The sequence below is a fragment of the Arachis hypogaea genome, chromosome 8 (genome assembly GCF_003086295.3).
Source record: "Arachis hypogaea cultivar Tifrunner chromosome 8, arahy.Tifrunner.gnm2.J5K5, whole genome shotgun sequence".
Lineage (NCBI taxonomy): Eukaryota > Viridiplantae > Streptophyta > Magnoliopsida > Fabales > Fabaceae > Arachis > Arachis hypogaea.
The window spans coordinates 16,729,408-16,750,024 of NC_092043.1; the positions used below are offsets into that span (position 1 = coordinate 16,729,408).

The following is a 20,617-nucleotide window of genomic DNA, read 5'->3' on the forward strand; positions in this document are numbered from 1 at the left end:
AATTTAATAGAATATTATCATCATATTCTCTATTTTAACAAAATATTTTCAGTATATTTTGAGAATATTCTGTTAAATCAACATTTTTTGACCGGCGGAGACTAAATTACAAAATTTAATTCTCTTTAGAAACCCAATTACAAACTTTTAAAGTGTAAGAACCAATTTGCAATTTCACTGAAAATGTAAAGACCAACCGTGTAATTTAACTTTTTAAATATATATAGGAAAAAATAACAGTGGATAAATAAACCGCAAAATGAATGGCTATCTAAAAGTCGATGTAAGGGGAGAATAAACAAAAAAGATGCTTGTAAATTGTAATTGTATTCATATAAGCATTAGTCACTCACCAAGGCACAATCATGTTAACATCACTAAAATAGCACATTTGCAACATAAAATAGATACTAGTACAACAATGTGAAGGGTATTAGGGCAAGATAGCTGAACAGCTAAAAGACAACGTTCATAATCCCATACCACAAGCATAGTGTTCCATTTTTGTAGTTAAAAATGCCTGCTATCTTCCAATAAATGTACACATCACATGGAATAATTTTTTTTATCAGGATGCTTTCTTCTTGGTCATGGTTCCTTAGTAATATGTCCATAACTAAAGATTTTAACCAGCAACTGCCACTAGAGAAGGCAATAATTCTTCCACAGCCAACCTGGGCAGCCAGGATAGGGAGCACTCAGTTGCACAACTCTTCCTAATTTTCAGAATTCAAATTCACACACACAAAGAGGATGTTGCCCTACAAGCTTTGACAAAGCTGTTCAACTACTTGCTGTACAGTGTACACAACATTCCTGCTAATGGCATGGGAATCCAGTACTAAGAAAGGGATGCTCTTGGCCAAATATTTAGAGCCAAAGCAGGTGCACAAAAACTCAGTAAGATTGGCTTCAACTTGAATGTTGTGAAATTCTGAGTTAAGGTAGCATAGGATCTCCTGTTGTTGCCAGCATTTGCAAACCTGTTTCCTCGGCTGCCCGTTTAGAAGCATAATCTTGCATGGAATCACCTGCAAAATGTTAGATCATTAATATATAATTCAACTTTGATAACTGTTGCCTTTGTCTGTCTCTTCTTTAACTTACATTCAGATTGATACATGCCTGTAATTATAATCCAGCAGTAGAATTTTGACCCCAATGTCAGTTTATTATTCGTGAACAATAAAACCAGTTTGAAGAACCAAGGTCAAGACTAACTTGAGTCTAATACAAAAGTGATATGCCTATGTTCTTTGAAAGAATACAAGCAAGTCATCTTGCAAGAAAACACCTTAGGAGTTGAGTTAGATTACATACTAAGAGACTGCCTAAGCCCTTCTTTTACAGCATCAAAGTTCTTGTAAGTATACCCAACAAAGTTTAGATCTTTGGGAGTCAAAAGCATCTGCAGGATAAAAGTTGGAATATCAAACTATGCCATTTTTCTGGGTAATATATAAAAAAATAATAAATTGAACGATTAATAGTATAAATACATGTCAACCAAAAAGATGTGCAGATAAAAAGCTAATGAATGAGAATCAATAATTTGCTATTTATTTTTCCCACCTTAATTCAAAATACAAATTAGACAGTTTACTGCAAATGAGGCCTTAATATAAACAACATAATTAGCCTTTTCAAAATCCAAAATACAATTTGTTTGGTGCCACCATACAAGCAACAAAGTTTGTTGGAAAGGACCTAAGAAAATTTTGCTATGTAACAACCAAATTATTCATTTAACCATCATACACACAAATCAAAGTAAATGTATCTCAAGAAAGCCAAGGTGGAAGCTTGGTAAACAGCATATCCCATTTTTTTCCTGTTGATATATATATAATAAACAAATTTTAAATTTTTTTTCAGTTATGAGAAACTATGTGCTGAAATTTATCTTGAAAAAATCAAATTAACCATAAACTATCAAATACGGTGCCTTTCATCTCATATTACTGACTCTTAAAAAAAGTGTTGCAACCTAGGAACAAGCATCATTGATACTAGAGTTATAAATTTTCAGCTTTTTACTTTGTTTCCTACTTAATTTGATAATTATATCACACTTTCTGATACAAATGAAGAAAATGATAATGACAAGCAAACCAATATAAGGAAGTGTACCTTCCGGGAGGATCCAGATCCAGTTCTTGCTCCTGTTGGTGGATCTACCTAATAATCCAATAAAGAAAACAATTAGAAAGTCTTGTCGGTTAGGTTGAACGGCCCATCAATGTGAAATCGTAGATTTTGTACTAAATAAAGAATATATAATGTCATTAAAGAAGTAGAAAGATTAATGTGTTTTCACCCAATAAAGCAAAGATACAAGTTTTTAACACCTATATTTACACCTGATATTACAAAAGCATAAAATCGATAGTAAAAGGTTTCTCACAAGCTATGCTACATACCATAAAACATAACTTTTACCATTATCAAAACAAAACCCTAGGGTAAAATCACTTTTCATCATTCAAAATTCCAGTGCCCAATAAAAAGCATTGAAAGTTGAAAATACTATAACCCAGCCAAGCCTAAATTTGATAATAGTAAATTGATGTCAAGTGTTATCATAATCCAGCGGACATTAAAGATACTCTTGTCAAATGATTATGGGCAAAATCAGATATTTACAGCTCCAAGAGTTGGTAGCAGTTCCACAATAAGATTTTATAAAAGTAGGGAGGAAGAGTAGGGATAGCAAAAAAAAGATGATCTTCATGCTAACCTCATCAAACTTCATGAAGTTTTGGGTATCCAGCTCCCCATTGACTTGAGGTTTGAATGCTGCCTCCATTTGGTATAGTTTATCCCACTCCACGTTCTTGAACCAAGGATGAACCTGGTATACATAGAAATATATGATCAATGGCAACAAGGAGGGTAAAAAAAGTTGAACAGACATACTCTAAGAAAACAAACACATTACCTTGATTTCCTGTGCCCCTTGAGTACCTAACCTATGATCAACATCACACAGCAGCCTGCAGATTAAGTCTTTGGCTTCAAGTGTCAAGCGTGCATCTTCTGGAAATCGTAAATGATTTCTCCAATGAACAATCTATCAGCAATTGATGAATGTTACAACAATTAATGAATGCAGCCTCAATGAAAAAGACTATACAAACACAGACTCGGGGAGTCGGGGTAACATAAATAAAAGGGCTTTTAAATATTACAGTCATGAATAAAAGTATTAGCAGTAGAGAGTAGTCATAACTCAGTTATACCAAAAGAGTTTTGACTTTTGAACGATGCTATGGTAATGAATATCATTTTAAGTATCCAAAAGAACCTATACAGCAACGATAGGAAATGTAGTCAAGTCAGCAGCAGCTTAAACTACCATCTCTCTCTCACTCACTAGGAGATAGCAAAAGAACTTGGAATTTTAGAATCTCCAAAATAAGCAGAAAATAGTGCTAACTCATGCATCAGCTTAAACTGCAAATGGGATGCAGGAATAGTTAATGAATTATTCTTGATAATTAAATTTTGCCAATTAGGATGTACCTTTCTGCATGTAGTTATTGGGTCATCAGCATAAAATGGAGGATAACCAACTAGCATTTCATACATTATTGCTCCTAATGACCACCTGATAAACATGAAAATTGAAAACCAATTAATAAAGAAAGATAGTAGACTTTTACAACTTATAATGCTAATTGAAAATTATACAAATTTATTTACAGATAAAATACAATTTCAAGATATTATCCAAAAAAGAAACTAACGGAATCACAGCTCTTAAAAATTAGATAAAAAGATATAAAGCATAAGGTAAAACCTAACCAGTCACATTCCATTCCATATCCTTTCTTCAAAAGTACTTCAGGAGCAATGTAATCAGGTGTCCCCACTGTTGAAAATGCCTAGTAGGAAGAAACAGGATGACTATGAGAAACACAATGCAAGATATTTCTGATACATATTACATATTACATATTGACAGCAATACATCAGTTAAAATTTTAGAGCTTACCAACTTCCTCCTGTTCATCTGCCAATGCTGAAGCTGTTCACGTGGGCTTCTCCAGCTGCTCCGATTGTCCGCATCAGGAAAACATCCATCAATATCCATGGGCTCTGCCACATTTTCATCATCCATAGTTTGATTTTCATGCAGTGTAGACAGGGTAGTACAATCAAGAGGCTTACAGAGGCCAAAATCTGAGAGCTTCATGTGTCCATTTTTATCCAGGAGAAGGTTATCTGGTTTAATATCCCTGATAAAATGAATTAGGAAACTGATAAGACAGTTTAGCATGTAAAAATGTTCCATTCACCACCCAATAAACCATCATCACTGACTTAACAAATTAAGCCAACAACTTTATCAGCACATCCAAATCGAACCTGTGAATGTAATTGTGTTTATGAATAGACTCTATGGCTAGAACACTCTGTGCAATGTAAAATCTGGCAACATCTTCACTTAACGTGTCTTCCCTCATCAATAGTGTCATCACATCACCCCCGGGAAGGTACTCCATAATTAAATACAAGTAATCGGCATCCTGAAATGAGTAGTAAAGTTTCACAATGCAATGACTAGCAACTTCAGCTAGTAAGTTCCTCTCAGCTCTAACATGTTCCACCTGTAGAAAAAAAGATCTCTTGTAAGTAAAGTAACAGCTAAGCATACATCCAATGACTTGGTGATCCTTCTAACGGGAGATAGTATGACCTATTAATGGGTTTATAATCTCTAGACTAAAACATCTAAGCAACAATCATGAAATGCAAATGTAGAGTAATAAATCAAATGTCAAGTCTGTTATTTTCATCCAGATTATGCACCTCTTTTTCAAAAATCTCGTTCCACTCAATTTGTTACATATATCTTACCTGGCCTCTCTTCAGCATTTCAGATTTCTTCAGCTTTTTCATGGCATAAATGTTTCCAGATTTCTTCTCCCGACACAGTCTAACCTGTAATTGGACAATTTAGGAGAAAATAGTAACAGAAATAAAGGTAAAAACTGAAAGCACTGGAAAAATTTTCTATTTCTAAACAGAACTGATTAATGATCTATTGCATATCCTACAAGAATTCTTTCATGCACAAATAAGTATGCCAAGGACAAATCTGACCTCTCCAAAGGCCCCCCTTCCAATGATGGTCAAATGCTCAAAATCGTCAACACAAATCTTGTGCCTTTTCAATCGCATATATTCAGTCTCCTTCCTCTCTAAATCTTTGATTAAGTTAACACGTTCCTCATTTGGCACATCTGAAGAAGCTAATTGTCTTTCTAAAACCCAACGCCTAGAATTAAAAAAAAAATGTGTCAGGATCATTCAAAACAGAAGCTGAACAAAGGAACTTCATCAGAATTGAGACTTTGAGACTATTTTACGTAACACTTAAGCATGATTACTAATAGAGATGCCAATATAAATCTTAACGTCTTTAACTTCCTTTATTTTTCCCTTTTTTTCCAAGATGAAGCTCAGACATGAAAGAATGTGTGTTATGTTGTTTCACCCCAATCAGTTTAGACCAAAGCTTAATGTATATAACAAGAAGCTGAGACCTCTTACAAAGTTACAATCAAGTCAATAAATATTATGATCTCATTTATTAATGGCCAGAAAAGTATCCGTCTTATGATACTATCCAATGCAAAAACATTAAAAGAACGTCACTTTTCTCCTTCACTTCATTGTGCACAGATATTTCCAAAGCAATAAATTCAAGAATTAAGTGTTCAATCCATAGCATAAGCACATCTTGTCTCTACTCAGGACCCTTAATGGCCTGCTTCAGATCCTCAGTGGACTTAGACAAATGTTAGTCCCTATTTAGTAGTGATGTTCTCTTATTGCATCAGTGTTCCCATTTAATTTTAGTTCCAACTCATTTTGGTCCTGGATGTCAAATTATCACATCAGGTGCTTGTATAGCTGTTAGCCATGCTTATCAAGCCGCATGGAAATGGGAAGCCAAAGAAAGATATTGAAAGGATTTAAGAAAACATAGGAAAAAGTGTGAAATTTTTGTTAAACTATAGGGGTTATTTAATTATACTTGAACCTTTTTAAGTAAAGCAATTTTAAACTAGCCAAGTTGAATCAATTCTATAAATCTTACTTGGCCTCTATTGATAAATGCAGGTAGATTGGGACCACTTCATGGCAAAAAGTAGGTCTAACCATAAAAAAGAGGAGGTAATTAATTTATTTGCTAATTACACCTTAAGAAAAATTATTCGACCAAAACATGGACGGGGTAAGGACTGTGTGAAACATGATGCTAGAAGACATGCTAAAGCTTCTCCACACTGATCAACTTTACAAAAGAAACAGATTATAGATGCTGCAGCATATTGAAGCATGAATCAAGAAAATAACTGAATGAGAAAAAGGATTATAACTTAAGAAAAACAGGATCAGACACGAGCATTACACTGTAGAACAAGAGATACGAAGGGTCACACTGTAAGAACCAGGTTAATCACTATATCTCAAATCTTCTGCATTTTCAATTCAACATAAGAACCAGAGTCTCCAAACAAAACAAATGGATCATAGACTAGTTGAAAAATCTCATTAATCAACCCTAACAGATTAATTCTAGGATCAGTTTCAAGCTCGAAATTATCACTCAACTAGTGATTTGCAACTAAGATTACTTCAGCTACAAAAGGCATGTCAACTTGGCAAGTTTAGAAAGCTAATTAAATAAATAACAAGATCTATCACATCAATTTGCATTGTGCTCGACTTAGCAAAAGCTTCAACTCTCAACACACCAGAGTTCAAAAATTCCATAGCAAATCACAACAAAGCAGATAAGAAACACTTTCATATACAAGTACCTCTCCTTCCTCTCTTGGATGTTCTTCATCTGAGCCCTATAGTGATTCTCTATGAACTTCTTAGCTGCAGCTACCTTCTCCATCGTCAAGCTCGAACCTAACACCTCCTCTCCTCCCTTCTCTTCTTCCACGAGATCCTCCATCTCTCTCTTCTCTCTCCTCTCTCTCAGAGTGAGGACCGTGAGTGAGAGAAGAGAATAATAATAATAATAATAATAATAATAATAATAATAATAATAATAATAATAATAATAATGTGTTAAATCCAACTCACTGTATTTATTCTTTTTTATTTATTTATGCAAATAGCATAATAATCTCACCTATCTATCTGGATTCTGAAGCTTTTTTTTTTTTTTCCTCTCTCTACTCCAACGCAGACACACACTGTACAACTTTCTCCCTCTAAAAAAAAAACACTCTGGAACGTTTTTATTTATTGCAACAACGAGGAGAGATGATGCATTAAAGAACAGGGGCTGAGGGACTCGAATCCGAGGCAACACCAGTAGCGTTATCCAATGCACTATACAGTCATGCCTCATGCTTGAATGCCATGTCACCGGCGTCCCTTTCGTGAATTCGCTCTCGGCTTACGTGGCGTGATCCGGGTGTGAGTGTTCAGGAGAGGCACGTGGGAAGTGGCGCAGGGAAATGCGCCCGGAAGCAGGAGGGGAGGGGCGTGACGCGCTAGTGGAGGAAGGTGTGGAACACGTTGGGCGATGATAAAGTAGGAGAAAGTGTCGCTGTCACCATCATAAATGAAATGAGCGCATTTTTAGTACATGAAAACAACGAGGAAAGGGTCCCACTCTTGTTTAGCTTTCTGATTGGGTCGTGTCATTCACTCTCCATGCCAGGAACCTTTTTCTTTATTTTTTTTTGTTTGTGAAATTTGATTTATCTGCAACCTCATTGGCCGTATCTGACTCGTGTTATGTTGTGATTATGGGTATGGCTACCGGTGCATCGTGCTTGTTTTTCTCGGTATGTTATCGCCCTTTTATGTATCTGCATCTTCTTCACTGGATCTGAGTTGTACTAGTCTTTTTATTATTATTATTATCTTTTAAAGTTTTAATAGATAAATTTATTAACTAAAGAGTAAAAATTTAATTCGATCTTCTACTTGCCCCCACAAAAGTTTATAAGAGTATTAATAAAGTTATAACTAACTTTTAAATAAGTAAAAAAGTGGAGTTAAACTCTAAAATGATTCTTGAAATTTACAGACTGTATTAATTTAGTCTTTGACCAATTATATTGTTTATATTCCCAACTTTATTAAAAATGCATTATATTAGTCCTTTTCCAAATCTCCGGCCAGTTTACCTGTCGCCGGTAGTGACATGGCGCTAACATGCCATGCTGACATATATAACGGCTAGCTGAGGTGGCAATTAGAACTATTTGACCCATTGTAGTCTTTTTACCTATTTTCAACCTTAATTTCAGCATTTCATCTCTATCGCTCTTCATCTTCTTCTCTTTCATCAAGAACGTTCTTCTCCTACTTTTTTGTTGTTATTCTTTGAAACTGAAAGCAAAATCATGATTAGATGTGCGAATCAAGGTCAAAAAATGATATGTGAAATTGCATTATTTAGAATTAGAATGATGAAACCCTTGAAATCTCAATTGGAATTGAAGCTATATGAGATACTAATGCTAATTGCTTTTTGCCATACTCTATCACCCTTCTTGACCCGTCCGTTAGCTTCTGTGTAAGCCAATTCATACCATGGAGATAGTTGCAAGTTCTTATTCAACTCATCTAAAACAGCCCTGTCTCCTGCGTGAATGCAAAAATGTTCGAATGCAAGCTTGAAATCTAAAATATATGCTTTGACTTTCATCTTTAAAAGTGTCTTGGCAACCAATATTGCAAAGAATAGCAACTGCTCAGATGTTGGAAGTACAAGAGCGCTTAATGTGGTGATGTTGGTTTTCAAAGTATCCCCTGCAATCGTCATAAGGTATTTTCTCTTTCGATAATGTGACACCAACTTTTTCATTGGCATCATCTTCTTGTTTAACGCAGCTAAAGCTCTTGTCTTCACTGACCTTGTTCGTTCGACCAGTGTGAAATAATTGGTATTTCGACCGTCTCCTTACGAGAAAATGTTGCCGAGAGGCCTGAGGTAGAGAGTCTTGTTAAGGGTGTGGGGTCATCGATGGTCTTTATGTGTAGGTGGCGACATCGTCTTCATCGACGAAAACGGTTTTGACTGTGCCATCTCCAAAGGTAGACCTTTTCCTTGGGAGGCACAAAAGATCCCATATGAGACAGGCTACCCGCAAAGTAGCCCACAAATAGGTTGGCGAAGATGTACATGAAAGGAATGTTTACTTCTTCTATCACCTTCCTCACAACCATTTTGTCCTCAAATGTCACCCTTCTTGGCTCTAACGCTTCCCCCATCCTCGGTGGGTCTAGTCCAAACTCCAACGGCAAGAAGCACTACGAACATATAAGACTAGACTATTAATTGATTGATGATGAAATTAGAAACTAAAATGAATTAAATGAAACTTTGAGGTTGTCGGCTTCCTTGATGGCATTAATGAGGTTGAGCTGCTAGCCAATGCTGTGACTTCTGATATGGACACCGGAGATGGCACTGATGACAACATCCACCTTCTTGACGGCATCCACAAGGCTCTGGTGGTCGGAGAAGGATGCCTCTATGAGGTGGGCAATATCCAATCATGATTTTACTTTTTGTTTCAAAGAGTAACAACAAAGAAGCAGGAGAAGAACGTTCGAAGAAGATGAAGAACGATAGAAATGGGATGCTGAAATTAGGGTTGAAAATAGGTAGAAGAACCACAATAGGTCAAATAGTTTCAATTGCCACGTCAGCTAGCCGTTATATACGCCAGCATGGCATGTCATTACCGGTAGCAAGTAAATTGGCCGGAGATATAAAGAAGGATCAACGTGGTGCATTTTTAATAAAGTTGGGGACATAAATAGTGCAATTAATAAGTTAGATACTAAATCGGTGCAATCCATGAATATCAGAGATCACTTTGGAGTTTAACTCTAAAAAGGTGTATCAAAAAATTCAATCCCATTCAAATTCTTTTCGTAAAAACAAAAAAAAAACAAAACTTAATACTTTTTACATTTTTCTTGTGGATTAAATGAAAAATGTTGACTGTAATTGAATTATGGAGGATTAATTATGTTTAGAATATAAATTAATAGTAATACTAGATAGACAAAAATTCATCAGAATTTATTTTATTTAATATTTATTAATTATTATAATAATTAATAAATATTAAATAAGACAAATTTTAGTTGTTTTTAGTTAATTTATTTTAGTTATTAAATATTTTTGAAATTAAATTGGTTTAGTTATTAGTTCATTATTATGCTTAAATAAGCGTCGATAGTTCGTATCTCACATATGCATATAGCTTAGGGATAAATTTTTAAATAAAACTCAAATCCGTAACGAATAATTTTTGGCCTGCTGAACTTGGAGATATAGTAAAAAAAATGATGACCAAAATATGAGAAGGGTGATTGAGACGTGCTTCAAATATTCGTAATATGAAGAGATTAAATATTATTTAAAAGTTATTAGTTTATTTTGATGTACTTTTATTTTTGTTTATTTAGTTATTACTTATTAGACTGGACTTTATGTTTATGGGCATTAGGTTTATCTTTGTTTTAATCTAATAAGATGTTATAAATACCTCCTTAGCTATTGTAGTCGTAGTACTGAGTGATTAGAGATGTCAAAATACCTTTTGGTTTTGCGATGAAATCATAGTGTGGCTAAGTGAGGTTGAGTGAATTCCTCTCTTGTTCACAAAAAATTGAGTAGAAAGTTGAGGAGTCTTTTCGATTCAATTCTTAAACTATGGTGTGAACAAATTAGGTTGAGAAGTCATTTTTTATTGTATTAAGAAATTGAATAAAAAATAGAATAATTCTCTTTATATTTAATTTTAACCTATTTTTTTGTTTTTATTTTAATTTTAATTTATCTTTTTTATTTAAATTCAATTCAATTCGTATCTTGTTTATCTTTATTTTCTTTATTAGTGATTATTGAAATAAATTCTTCAACTACATTGAAATAAACACTTTCAGGGTATATATGAACTAGGGACAGGAGCATTCAGCTTTTACGCACATGTATTTAGGAATGGACATACGGAGAACGAGTGAAGGCTTCGATCCCTCAGTTTTTTTAAAATAAAATTAATAGTAATAATTTATTAAATATGATTTAATTTTTAAAAAATTTATTTAATATTTAGTCTATTATAAATAAAAGTTCAGTTCAATCTAAATATTAATAATTTTTAATATTTAAAAAGTCGGTAATAATATTTAAAAAAACTGAAAAAGATATTATTGCTAATATTTTTTAATTAAATAAAAATTTTCAAAACTCATAAAGTGGATTCTTTTTCTTTTTGTAACCGTCTTTTTTTATTTATTTGGTATTAATTCTCTCTGTAACGGTTACAATTGAAATATCTTTTTCAGTTATAAATATTGTGAAGAATGACTTAGAAATAAAATAAAAAATAAATTTCTTACTAATTATCTTTTAATTATATTAAAAAAATTGCTGAAAAATTTGACATCGATTCTATTATCGATAAATTTTATGATACGAAGAATCGATCACTTTGTTAATAAAAGGTACACACATATTTTTTACGTTTTAAAATATATTCTCTATCGGTATATTTTTATAATACATCTTATATTATATAATTTTTACATAATTTTTTAATATCATATATTATTAATCCACATAATAATATTTCTAGATCCACGCTGCCCTGCATGTATTGAAAAGACTGTAGTTGTAAAAATAGTGTGGCTAAACGAAGAGTATCTACTAAAATTATCTATTTAGTTTATTTTCTATAAGCGTATTGCACAATTGAATATAAAAATAAGAGGAAAAGAAGAATATTTGAACTAAATTGAAATGGCAAATACACAATCAACTAAGAAAAACTCCCAAACATCATCCCATAACAAAACACAAATGTGAACTAAATTTGTCAAGCTGGTTCATTTAATCTCATGCCAAAATAGCAATAACAATATAAATTGAATATATCTTTCTTCCCGAAATACGCTGCAAGTGTACCATAGATCTCAGCCTGCTAATATCTTTTGATTCTTCCGCAAAATAGATGGATCGATTAAATGTTCTAAAACTTAGTAATATATTATACGTAGAAGAAAACAAAATGAGATAGAAAAAGCTGCTAGCATGGTTTTTGATTTATTACTACTGATTTGAAATCTTAACTTTAACTCAATATCGTTATTAGATTAATCGGCCAAATTTTATTGTCGGTATTAATCATAGTAACACAAAAATGACACCAATGGTAGGAGTGAGATAATGACATCAACATTAGAAGGGAGAAACCTTGTTATCTTTGCCTTCTGGTCCCAGATTTTGGTTTCTTTTTACTGTAACCGATATCTCTATTCGCATAATTCTCCATGATCCAGTGAAGTAGTGATGAAAGAAACTTCGACCAGAAAACAAATGGTTCTACTTATAGATGGAATCAAGTAATAATCAACAATAAGCTACTTTGGCACTTTATAAAATAGTTATGTAAATATTTGAGAGTAAAAAAAAATTACATATAACTTTTTGAACGTTTGATTGTGCTTAAATTATCGACTATATGCTAGAAAATCAGTACATTTTTTTACATTTGCAGTATGTAAGATTAAGCGCCGTTAGATTAAAATGCTCTTTTAAGATTTTTTTATTCTGTTAGATTTTTTGTGATAGTCTTAAGTGCCGACGAGTCAACGTCTACTCTTGGTTAGAAATAGAAGAATTCTCCACTACTTTAAGCAATCACGTATCATCTGCATGGCTGATATAAGAAGAGGAGAAATAGAACGAAACAATGAGAGTGACAATGATGATGACAACCTGATCTAATTAGAAGAAGGTAATTTTAGCGATGGCCTCAAGGCATGCTCAATAACTTAGTTGGCCGACTGTATGCAGACAAAACTCTCTCTGTTGGAACATTGGAGGGAGCATTTCAGATAATTTAAGGTAGATCTGACGGTTTCAAAGTAAGTAAGATTGGTCATAATTATTTTCAATTTATCTTTGATAATGAAATAGATACTATGTGAATAGAAAAGCGGTCACCATGGTTGTTCAAGGACTTTGACCTCCATACACATAGATGGACAGCTGATACAACTGTTAACAGTCAGAAAATTCACAAGTACCCAGTTTGAATTCAATTCTGGAGACTCCCAGAGTATCTCAAGACAATGGAGGTGGCAAAGAAGCTGGGCGCAAGAGTTGGCACAGTTTTGGAGGTTGGAATGTTTAATGTCAAACAGAAAAAAACATAGATTGTGAAGGCTAAAGTAGAGCTAGATGCTGAGAAGAGAATCAAAGACCGTATGAAAGTAATCAAGCCAGACAATTCCATGGCAGATGTGGTTCTGCAATATGAGTGTGTTGGGGTGGTATGCATGTATTGCACAAAGATTGAACATGACCACAGAGCTTATAGGATGCTAATGGAGGATACCCGCAACAATAAGGAAGGCTAAAATAAAATTGGAGAATGGATAAAAGTAAATCAAACAGAAAAAAAGTTGGAACAAGAAGAAGAGTTTAAGGGGTCAAGCTGTCAGGAATCACAAACAAGTGATGGTATAAAGAAAAAGAAGCCCATGCCGAAATGCCTTGATGAATGCTTTTCGGGTCTCAGTGTTAAGAAAAACAACATAAACAAGGAGAAAAGCACACTGCAAGATAATTTAATCAACATCCAGAATAGTGAGAAGACTACGGGGCAACAATTTGGAAGAATGAGAAAATTCAATAACCTAACAAAAAACAATGGTGTGAACTGATAGGTGTGATAAGAGAAAAGAGGGGAGCTAGGGTGGATACTGAAATGGAAAGTCTAAAGAGGAGGTGTTTTGACAAAGACGAAGGTTATGCTGAGATGGTGGTGGGTGCTAGCCATTCAATGGCACCCAAGTCACCATGAGAATAATAACGTGGAACTGTCAGAATTTAGGGAGAACCCTAACAGTCCATTCCCTTAAAGGGATGTCAATCCCACTCCCCGAGGTTGTTTTTTATGTGAAATGGTGGTGGATTTCACAATCTACAACTGAATCGGCAAGTGTACCGGGTCGTACCAAGTAATACCTCAGATGAATAAAAGTCGATCCCATGAGAATTGATGGACTGAGCAATAATGGTCGAATGACTCCTTAGTCAGGCAAGAAGAAAGTGGTATTTTGAGAGTCAAAAGCATTAAAGTACTAACGCAGATAGTAAGAAAGCAAACAGTACAATTTGTGTGAAATATATGTGAGAAAACAGTTAAGGTTTAGAGTTATTTATTCTTCCAGATTAATTTGTCTTATCAACTATTTTAATCATGCAAGATTCATTTTATGACAAAATGTAATTGACTAAATCCTAATTCCTTAGTGATTTAGTCTCCTCTAACCTAATCAACCGCCAATGTCTTGGTCACTTAATATGGAGTATAGGGTTAGGTTCAATTCTAGTTTATTAGCCACAAAAACCCTAATTACCCAAATATAAGAGGATTATATGTCACGTATCCTGTTAAGTCCAAGTAATTAGCAATTTGGGATGAATGTACTTTCAAACTAGTGTTCACGTGAGATAACTCTTCCAGGAATCACAAGAACGCATATAGAATAAGGCTTATTCTTCCGATTTACCCAGATTCATAAGATGAAGACCGAAAATAATCCTTAAAACTGAATCAATACATTAATTAAAATAGAACAATAATAGTCTTAATCCATAGAAATAAATAGAGCTTCTAACCTTAACCAAGGAGGTTTATTGGGTCATGACTTCGAGAGAAAACTAGGGTTCCGAAAATGTGAAAGTGCCAAAGTCAAAAGATCCTTCAGGGTTGAATCTTTTCCTTTTTATATCTAACCTAATTTGATTTGAAACTAAAATAAAATAATAAATTCTAAACCTAAAAGATTTTGTTTGTACTTAAAAATAACTAAAATAAAATAAAATATAATAATTAAAAGCTGAATCCAACTAAAGATACTTCATAAATGAGAATATGATCCAGATCATTGGCGTTAAACGCCATATCCAACGTTTAGTGTCCTTGTGGACAGAAAGCTCTCTTTCGTCTCTGGCTTGTTGGTGCTAAACGCCAAGGTTGGCGTTTAGCGCCCTAGTGGGCAGAAAGTTCCCTTCCGCTACTGAATTGCTGGTGCTAAATGCCCAAGTCTGCGTTTAGCGCCAGCTTGGTAGATTTGAATTCTTCTCTTTTCTTGCACACAAACTCTGCCAAACTAATTCGAACTTCACCTGAAATAATTAAAACACCAAAGCAACTCAAAGTATCATCCAAAGAGGTTTCAAACACCAAAATAAGATTAAAACTCATTAAATGCTTACTTAAAATAAATAGAAAATACGAAAAAGATGCTCACGCATCATGAAACAAAGAATCAATCTTGCTTGGTGGAAAAAAAAGCTTAGATCATGTGATTTTAATTATTGGAGACTCATTAATCCGGTTGGTTTATCTGGAGGCATGACTTTAGCATGGAAAGAGAGTGTTGAAGTGCAGATTATCTAGCATCATTTTTTTTCTGACAGCACGAGTGAAGGATGGTACTAAGGGACAAGAATAGGGATTGATTGGAATTCACTTTAGCACAAACGAAACTACTAGAGAGACACAATTTCAATATATTATGAAACTACAACGATTTAGGCAACTTTGTGATATTTGGGGACTTCAATGCAATTAAGTACTAAAGTAAGGAATATGGAGGTAGTGCAAAATTCCCTAGTTCTATGGAAAACTTTAATAGATTTATTGATGATAATGCCTTGATTGATTTAGGAATGATTGGCCAACCTTTCACATGGACCAATAGACAAAAGGAAGATACCCTAATCAAGGAGGGATTGGATAGAGTGATGGCGGGAGCGCAGCGGAAGGAGATATATAATGCAGCGGTGATTAAAGACTTGTTGAAAATAGTTCATATCACATTCTACTACTTCTTGACACCGAACCACCAAGGTAGCCGAGCAAGAGACGCTTCAAATTTCAAGAACATTGGTGCAAAAGAAGTGAGGTTAAGCAAATTATTGAAGACGCTTGGAAGATAGAGGTGGAAGGATCTCCGGTGTATATTTTGGCACAAAAACTTAAAAAATGCAGACACAAATTGTTCCATTAACAAAGACAAAATAAGATCAATTCTAAACAAGAAATTGATGATATTTTGATGAAACTAGAAGAATTGAGAGGCGCAGGAACTCATGGGAGAAGGGATATTAATGAACTAGAAGCCCAACTAGAAGTGGCGTATGAGAGGGAAGAAAGTTATTAAAGAAAGAAGTCGAGGTGCAAATGGCTAAAAGAGGGGGATCGCAACACAAATATTTTTCACCAGAAATTTCATGCTAGAAATTGGAAAAATAAAGTCTGGGGACTAGCAAGGGATGATGGTGCGATTGTTTCCATCCCAGAGGGCATTCCAAAAGTAGTAGAAGAATACTTCAGGGACATCTTCTCTTCTACAAATCAAGCTGGCCTTAATGAGTTTATAGGAGAATTTCAACCTAAGATTACAGCTTCAATAAACTGTAGATTGTTGAGATTTATATCTATAGAGGAAACTAAGAAAGCGACTTTCAATGTTTGTCCTACCAGTGCCCTAGGAGATGATGGTTTCACGACGAAGTTATTTCAATACTATTGGAAAGTGGTTGGTTACAATGTGTACAAGGCTGTCCAAAGTTTTTTTTTTGGAAGCGGTAGAATTCTTAAGAACTTTAACCACATGCAAATTTGCTTAATTCCAAAAGTCTCTGATGCAAAAGACATGATACAGGTGAGACCTATAAATCTATCTTTGGTGTTTTATAAAATTATCTCTAAAATTATGGTTCATAGAATGCAAGTTATGATGAATAATATTGTGAGCTTGAATCAAAGTACTTTTTTAAAAGGTAGATTAATTTCAGATAATATCTTAATTGCCATGAATGTATGCACTATATGAAAAATAAAAAAAGACGTTAGAGTTTGACATGGCGATAAAGTTTGACATGAGTAATGCATTGATAGAGTCAAATGGAATTTTTTATGGTTTATGATGAAAAACATGAGTTTTGATGGGAAATGAATTTCTAGGATTAGGGAATCTATCTCTATTGTTTTTTATTCTATTCTTGTAGAAGGTCAACCGTATGAATTTTTTAGGCCATCTAGGAGAATTCAACAAGATGACCCCTTATCACCGTATCTCTTTCTAATTGTGCAGAAGGTCTTTCCTGTTTGCTACACATGGCAGAACAAAACAGTACAATTCAAGGAATTCAAATACATAAAAATAGTCCATCAGTTAATCACTTACTTTCTGCCGATGACTCTATACTTTTCAACAAGGCTTTCTCAGAGTCGTGCAACAATATCTTAACCCTCCTCTTGCAATATGAAAGTATCAGTGGACGAAAAATCAATCTCAACGAATCAGCAATTTTTTTAGTAATAATACACCACCTCAGTTAAGAGAAGAACTAGCTGCACAATTACAAATTAATCACATAAGAATACAAGATAAATATCTGAGCTTACCCTCCATTGTCCAGCGTTCTAAGAAGGCCAAATTTGGAATTATCAAGAAAAAAAATACAGAAAAGAGTACAAGCATGGAAAAGAAGCTTTCTATCAACTGGGAGAAGGCAAATTTTCATAAAAGCAATAGGAGAAGCAGTTCCGATATACACCTTGTCCTGTTTTAAATTGCCTGATAACCTGCTAGATGATATCCATAGAATTCTCAATCAGTTCTAGTGGAGACAGAAAATGATAGAAAGAAAAATGACCTGGATCAGTTGGGAGAAGATGACTAGACCAAAACCAGAAGGAGGCTTTGGATTTAAATATTTAAGATCCCACAATCTAGCTTTATTGGAGAAGCAATTATGGAGTGTGTTACAAAACTAAATAATTTGTTGGATCAACTGTTGAATGGCAAGTATTTCAGGCTCAATCAATACTTTTAGTGGAGAAAAATTTTTAGTCATCTTAGTGGTGGTAGAGTTTACTCGAGGGCAGAAAGGTGGTAGAAAAAGGATTCAGATGGAGTATTGGTACTGGAGACAATGTGAAGATTTTCAATGATCTATAACTTCTCCCGCCTTACCCTTTTGTTATAAACGCCTCTAATGATACCATCTTAGATCCTACAGAGTTAAAAATTTATTGACAGTAGATCGCAATTGGAATTGGCCACTATTTCAGAATCTATTTTTTGTTGAAATTGTGGAAAGGATTAAGGAAGTTTCTTTGAATAGCTCTGGGATTGACAAATTCGTATGGTCTTGGAACAAAAATAGATAGTATGATGTAGCTTCAGAATATAAGATTGCTTATAGATTCTGACCCCCCAATTGAACATTGCCTCCCAATTATGCGAAATAGGGTGTTATGGAATTCAATATGAAAGTTACAAATTTCTTTCAAGATTCAGATTTTCATTTAGAGATTAGTCCATAAGAGATTGTCGGTCCTCAGCAATATTCACCAACGTTTTTCTTCAACCTCTCCTCTTTCCCAAAATGTCAAATAAATTCAGAAACAGCCTTATACTGTTTGGTTACCTCCCTTTTTGCCATGGAAGCTTGGAGAACTTCATTGTTAGAGGAAGCAGACTCAGAGGTTTATATCGTGGATTTTGCTTCTTGGTGGTTACAAATGTTGAGCCTGCTTCTATAAAAAATAGTGGTACTCAAACAGTCAAACTCTCGTAATAGTTGTAGTTTTACTATGAAATTTATTGAAAGTTTGGAACTTACTTAAATTTGTGAAAAAGGATACAAGAATTTCAAGGGTGGTTGATGCAATGGTGAGGCTTTGCAGAGAACTCAGAAAAAATAAAAACAGTAAATCATGACCTAAGACAATTTTCTTTCTTTCAAGTTTAATTATCTTTTCTTTTCGCTTCATAGTAATTTGGGAGACCCCATCTGCTGTTTTATTTTTGTCTTATTGAACTCATATAATCCATTCATTTTGAGAAATGCAATTTTTTTTGACAAAAAAAAATTAATACATTTTTTTAGTTATAATAATTCTTTTAAGAAAAATATTAAAGAGTTAATAAAATTTATTATTTTTTGTCAACAGTTAATTATTAATCTTTAAAAATATAGGTTAAAAGTATACTGATCGATTATAAGACTAAAAGAATTCGATAAATAACTAAAAATACGGTCAAAAAAAATAAATTTTACTAACTTTTGAGTATGTACTTTCTTTTAATTAAATTTTGGTCAAAATTAGTATGAGCTTCCTCAATATTTTTTAAGAAAAATAAAAATATTCATTACTTTTTTATTCTAAATGTGCAATTTTTTCATTTTTAAATAAAAGTGATTACTAAAATGATAAGTGAAAATTCATATGGCTGAAATGTAAAAGACAAACGAGATTTTGATCAAAAGATTTAAAAATATAATAAAAATAATAAAACACATAATTTTTTTTATAAGTAACGAACGATTTCTATATGTGATAATAACCTACACATTTGATTCCTTCTAGTGCTAATAAATCAATAACTTAAAATTTTTTTTAGTCATATTACAACAATTCATTCACACTACACATTAATACATATAAATCTGAAAAAGATTCACATTAGATGTTTAAAATTTGGTTCAACCTAAAATTCCTCTTAACCTGAGCTCACAACATATTTCGTCAGGTTGGGTTAAGGATGGCTTTGGGCTAGCACATGGCAAGTATTTTAATACCAACCTATCCTGTTATCTGCGAGTATTTTATTTATCATCTCAAAGACTAAAATTCATTTTTGTCGAGACGGGTATAAAACAAGTTAAATTATATGCCTCTTAATATGCTATATTCGGTTTAAACTTTAATAACTGCATTAAGTATTGAATATGAATTTTTAAATGTTGTATGAATAAGTATATAATGTGAATGTATTGTAATATCTAAAATTGAAATTGTCTAATCTACTTAATAAAAAAAAAAGACGAGCACAAAACAGGTATAAGCGAGGTGACTATTATCTATATCCACTCCTACCCAAACAATTATTATTAGGTATTATTCTTAATCTAAAACCAGTTAACGATAGAAAAATTCATCGCATTTAAAATGGACGTATTAAGTCAGGTCAAATAGTCTTAAATTGTCGTTAAGTTGACTTCTTCACTTGACGCAATTTTGGTGATTAGGTTTCGTTAATATTTTGGATAGATCTAACTTAATTAGAATCATATTTTATAACAAAAAATATATATTACTATAAAATTAATAACAAAATGTTATATATTTATATTTTAGTTAACATTTTTTATATTATATAGTGTTGTTTTTAATTTTAAAATATTTTTTTGGATATAAATATTATATAAAATTATATATACTAATTATATATTAAGTCGTTCTAAATTAATTCGATTAATTTAGTACTAATTTTAAATTTTTAAAATAGATTTAATAAAATATTTGAGTTAAATTCAAGATTTTAATTCACATAATATTCTAATTTATATTTTTTTATTTTAAATTTTTGTTTAAACAGACTAATAAACTAATAATTAGTTTTCCTTCATACGTCCACAATTTATTTAACCGGTAGTGTGGTCTTTTGAGTAGGGGTGAGTATGGGTAGCGGGTACCCGATACCCGTCTAAATTCGAACCAAACCAATTAAATTGGTTCTGAAA

The 20,617-nt window shown here is 33.1% G+C and overlaps 2 protein-coding genes and 1 pseudogene across 5 annotated transcripts; all 3 read right to left on the reverse strand.

The window, feature by feature from the left end:
• Positions 1-308: 308 nt before the first annotated feature.
• On the reverse strand, positions 309-7,334 carry LOC112706348 (uncharacterized). Of its 4 annotated transcripts, none has more exons than XR_011864604.1 (12): positions 6,834-7,334; positions 5,107-5,281; positions 4,861-4,944; positions 4,369-4,610; positions 3,995-4,238; positions 3,805-3,884; positions 3,523-3,607; positions 2,939-3,070; positions 2,738-2,851; positions 2,131-2,178; positions 1,126-1,408; positions 309-1,031 (listed from the first exon to the last, which is right to left on the reverse strand). XR_011864604.1 is itself a non-coding variant. In XM_025757613.3 (12 exons), the coding sequence occupies exons 1-12, from the start codon at positions 6,974-6,976 to the stop codon at positions 940-942; spliced, it is 1,527 nt and encodes a 508-aa protein (XP_025613398.1). In that variant the 5' UTR covers positions 6,977-7,334; the 3' UTR covers positions 309-939. The 4 variants fall into 4 exon arrangements, 2 of the variants coding, with proteins under 2 accessions (XP_025613398.1, XP_025613397.1); XR_003811374.2 differs by having other exon boundaries at positions 1,108-1,408; XM_025757613.3 differs by having other exon boundaries at positions 1,321-1,408.
• A 1,133-nt stretch (positions 7,335-8,467) lies between these two features.
• LOC112705075 (3-ketoacyl-CoA synthase 11-like) lies at positions 8,468-8,806 on the reverse strand. The gene has a single exon (XM_025755935.3). The coding sequence runs from the start codon at positions 8,804-8,806 to the stop codon at positions 8,468-8,470; it is 339 nt and encodes a 112-aa protein (XP_025611720.3).
• A 138-nt stretch (positions 8,807-8,944) lies between these two features.
• Positions 8,945-17,496, reverse strand: LOC140174671 (isoflavone reductase homolog; annotated as a pseudogene).
• Between the last annotated feature and the right edge of the window lie 3,121 nt (positions 17,497-20,617).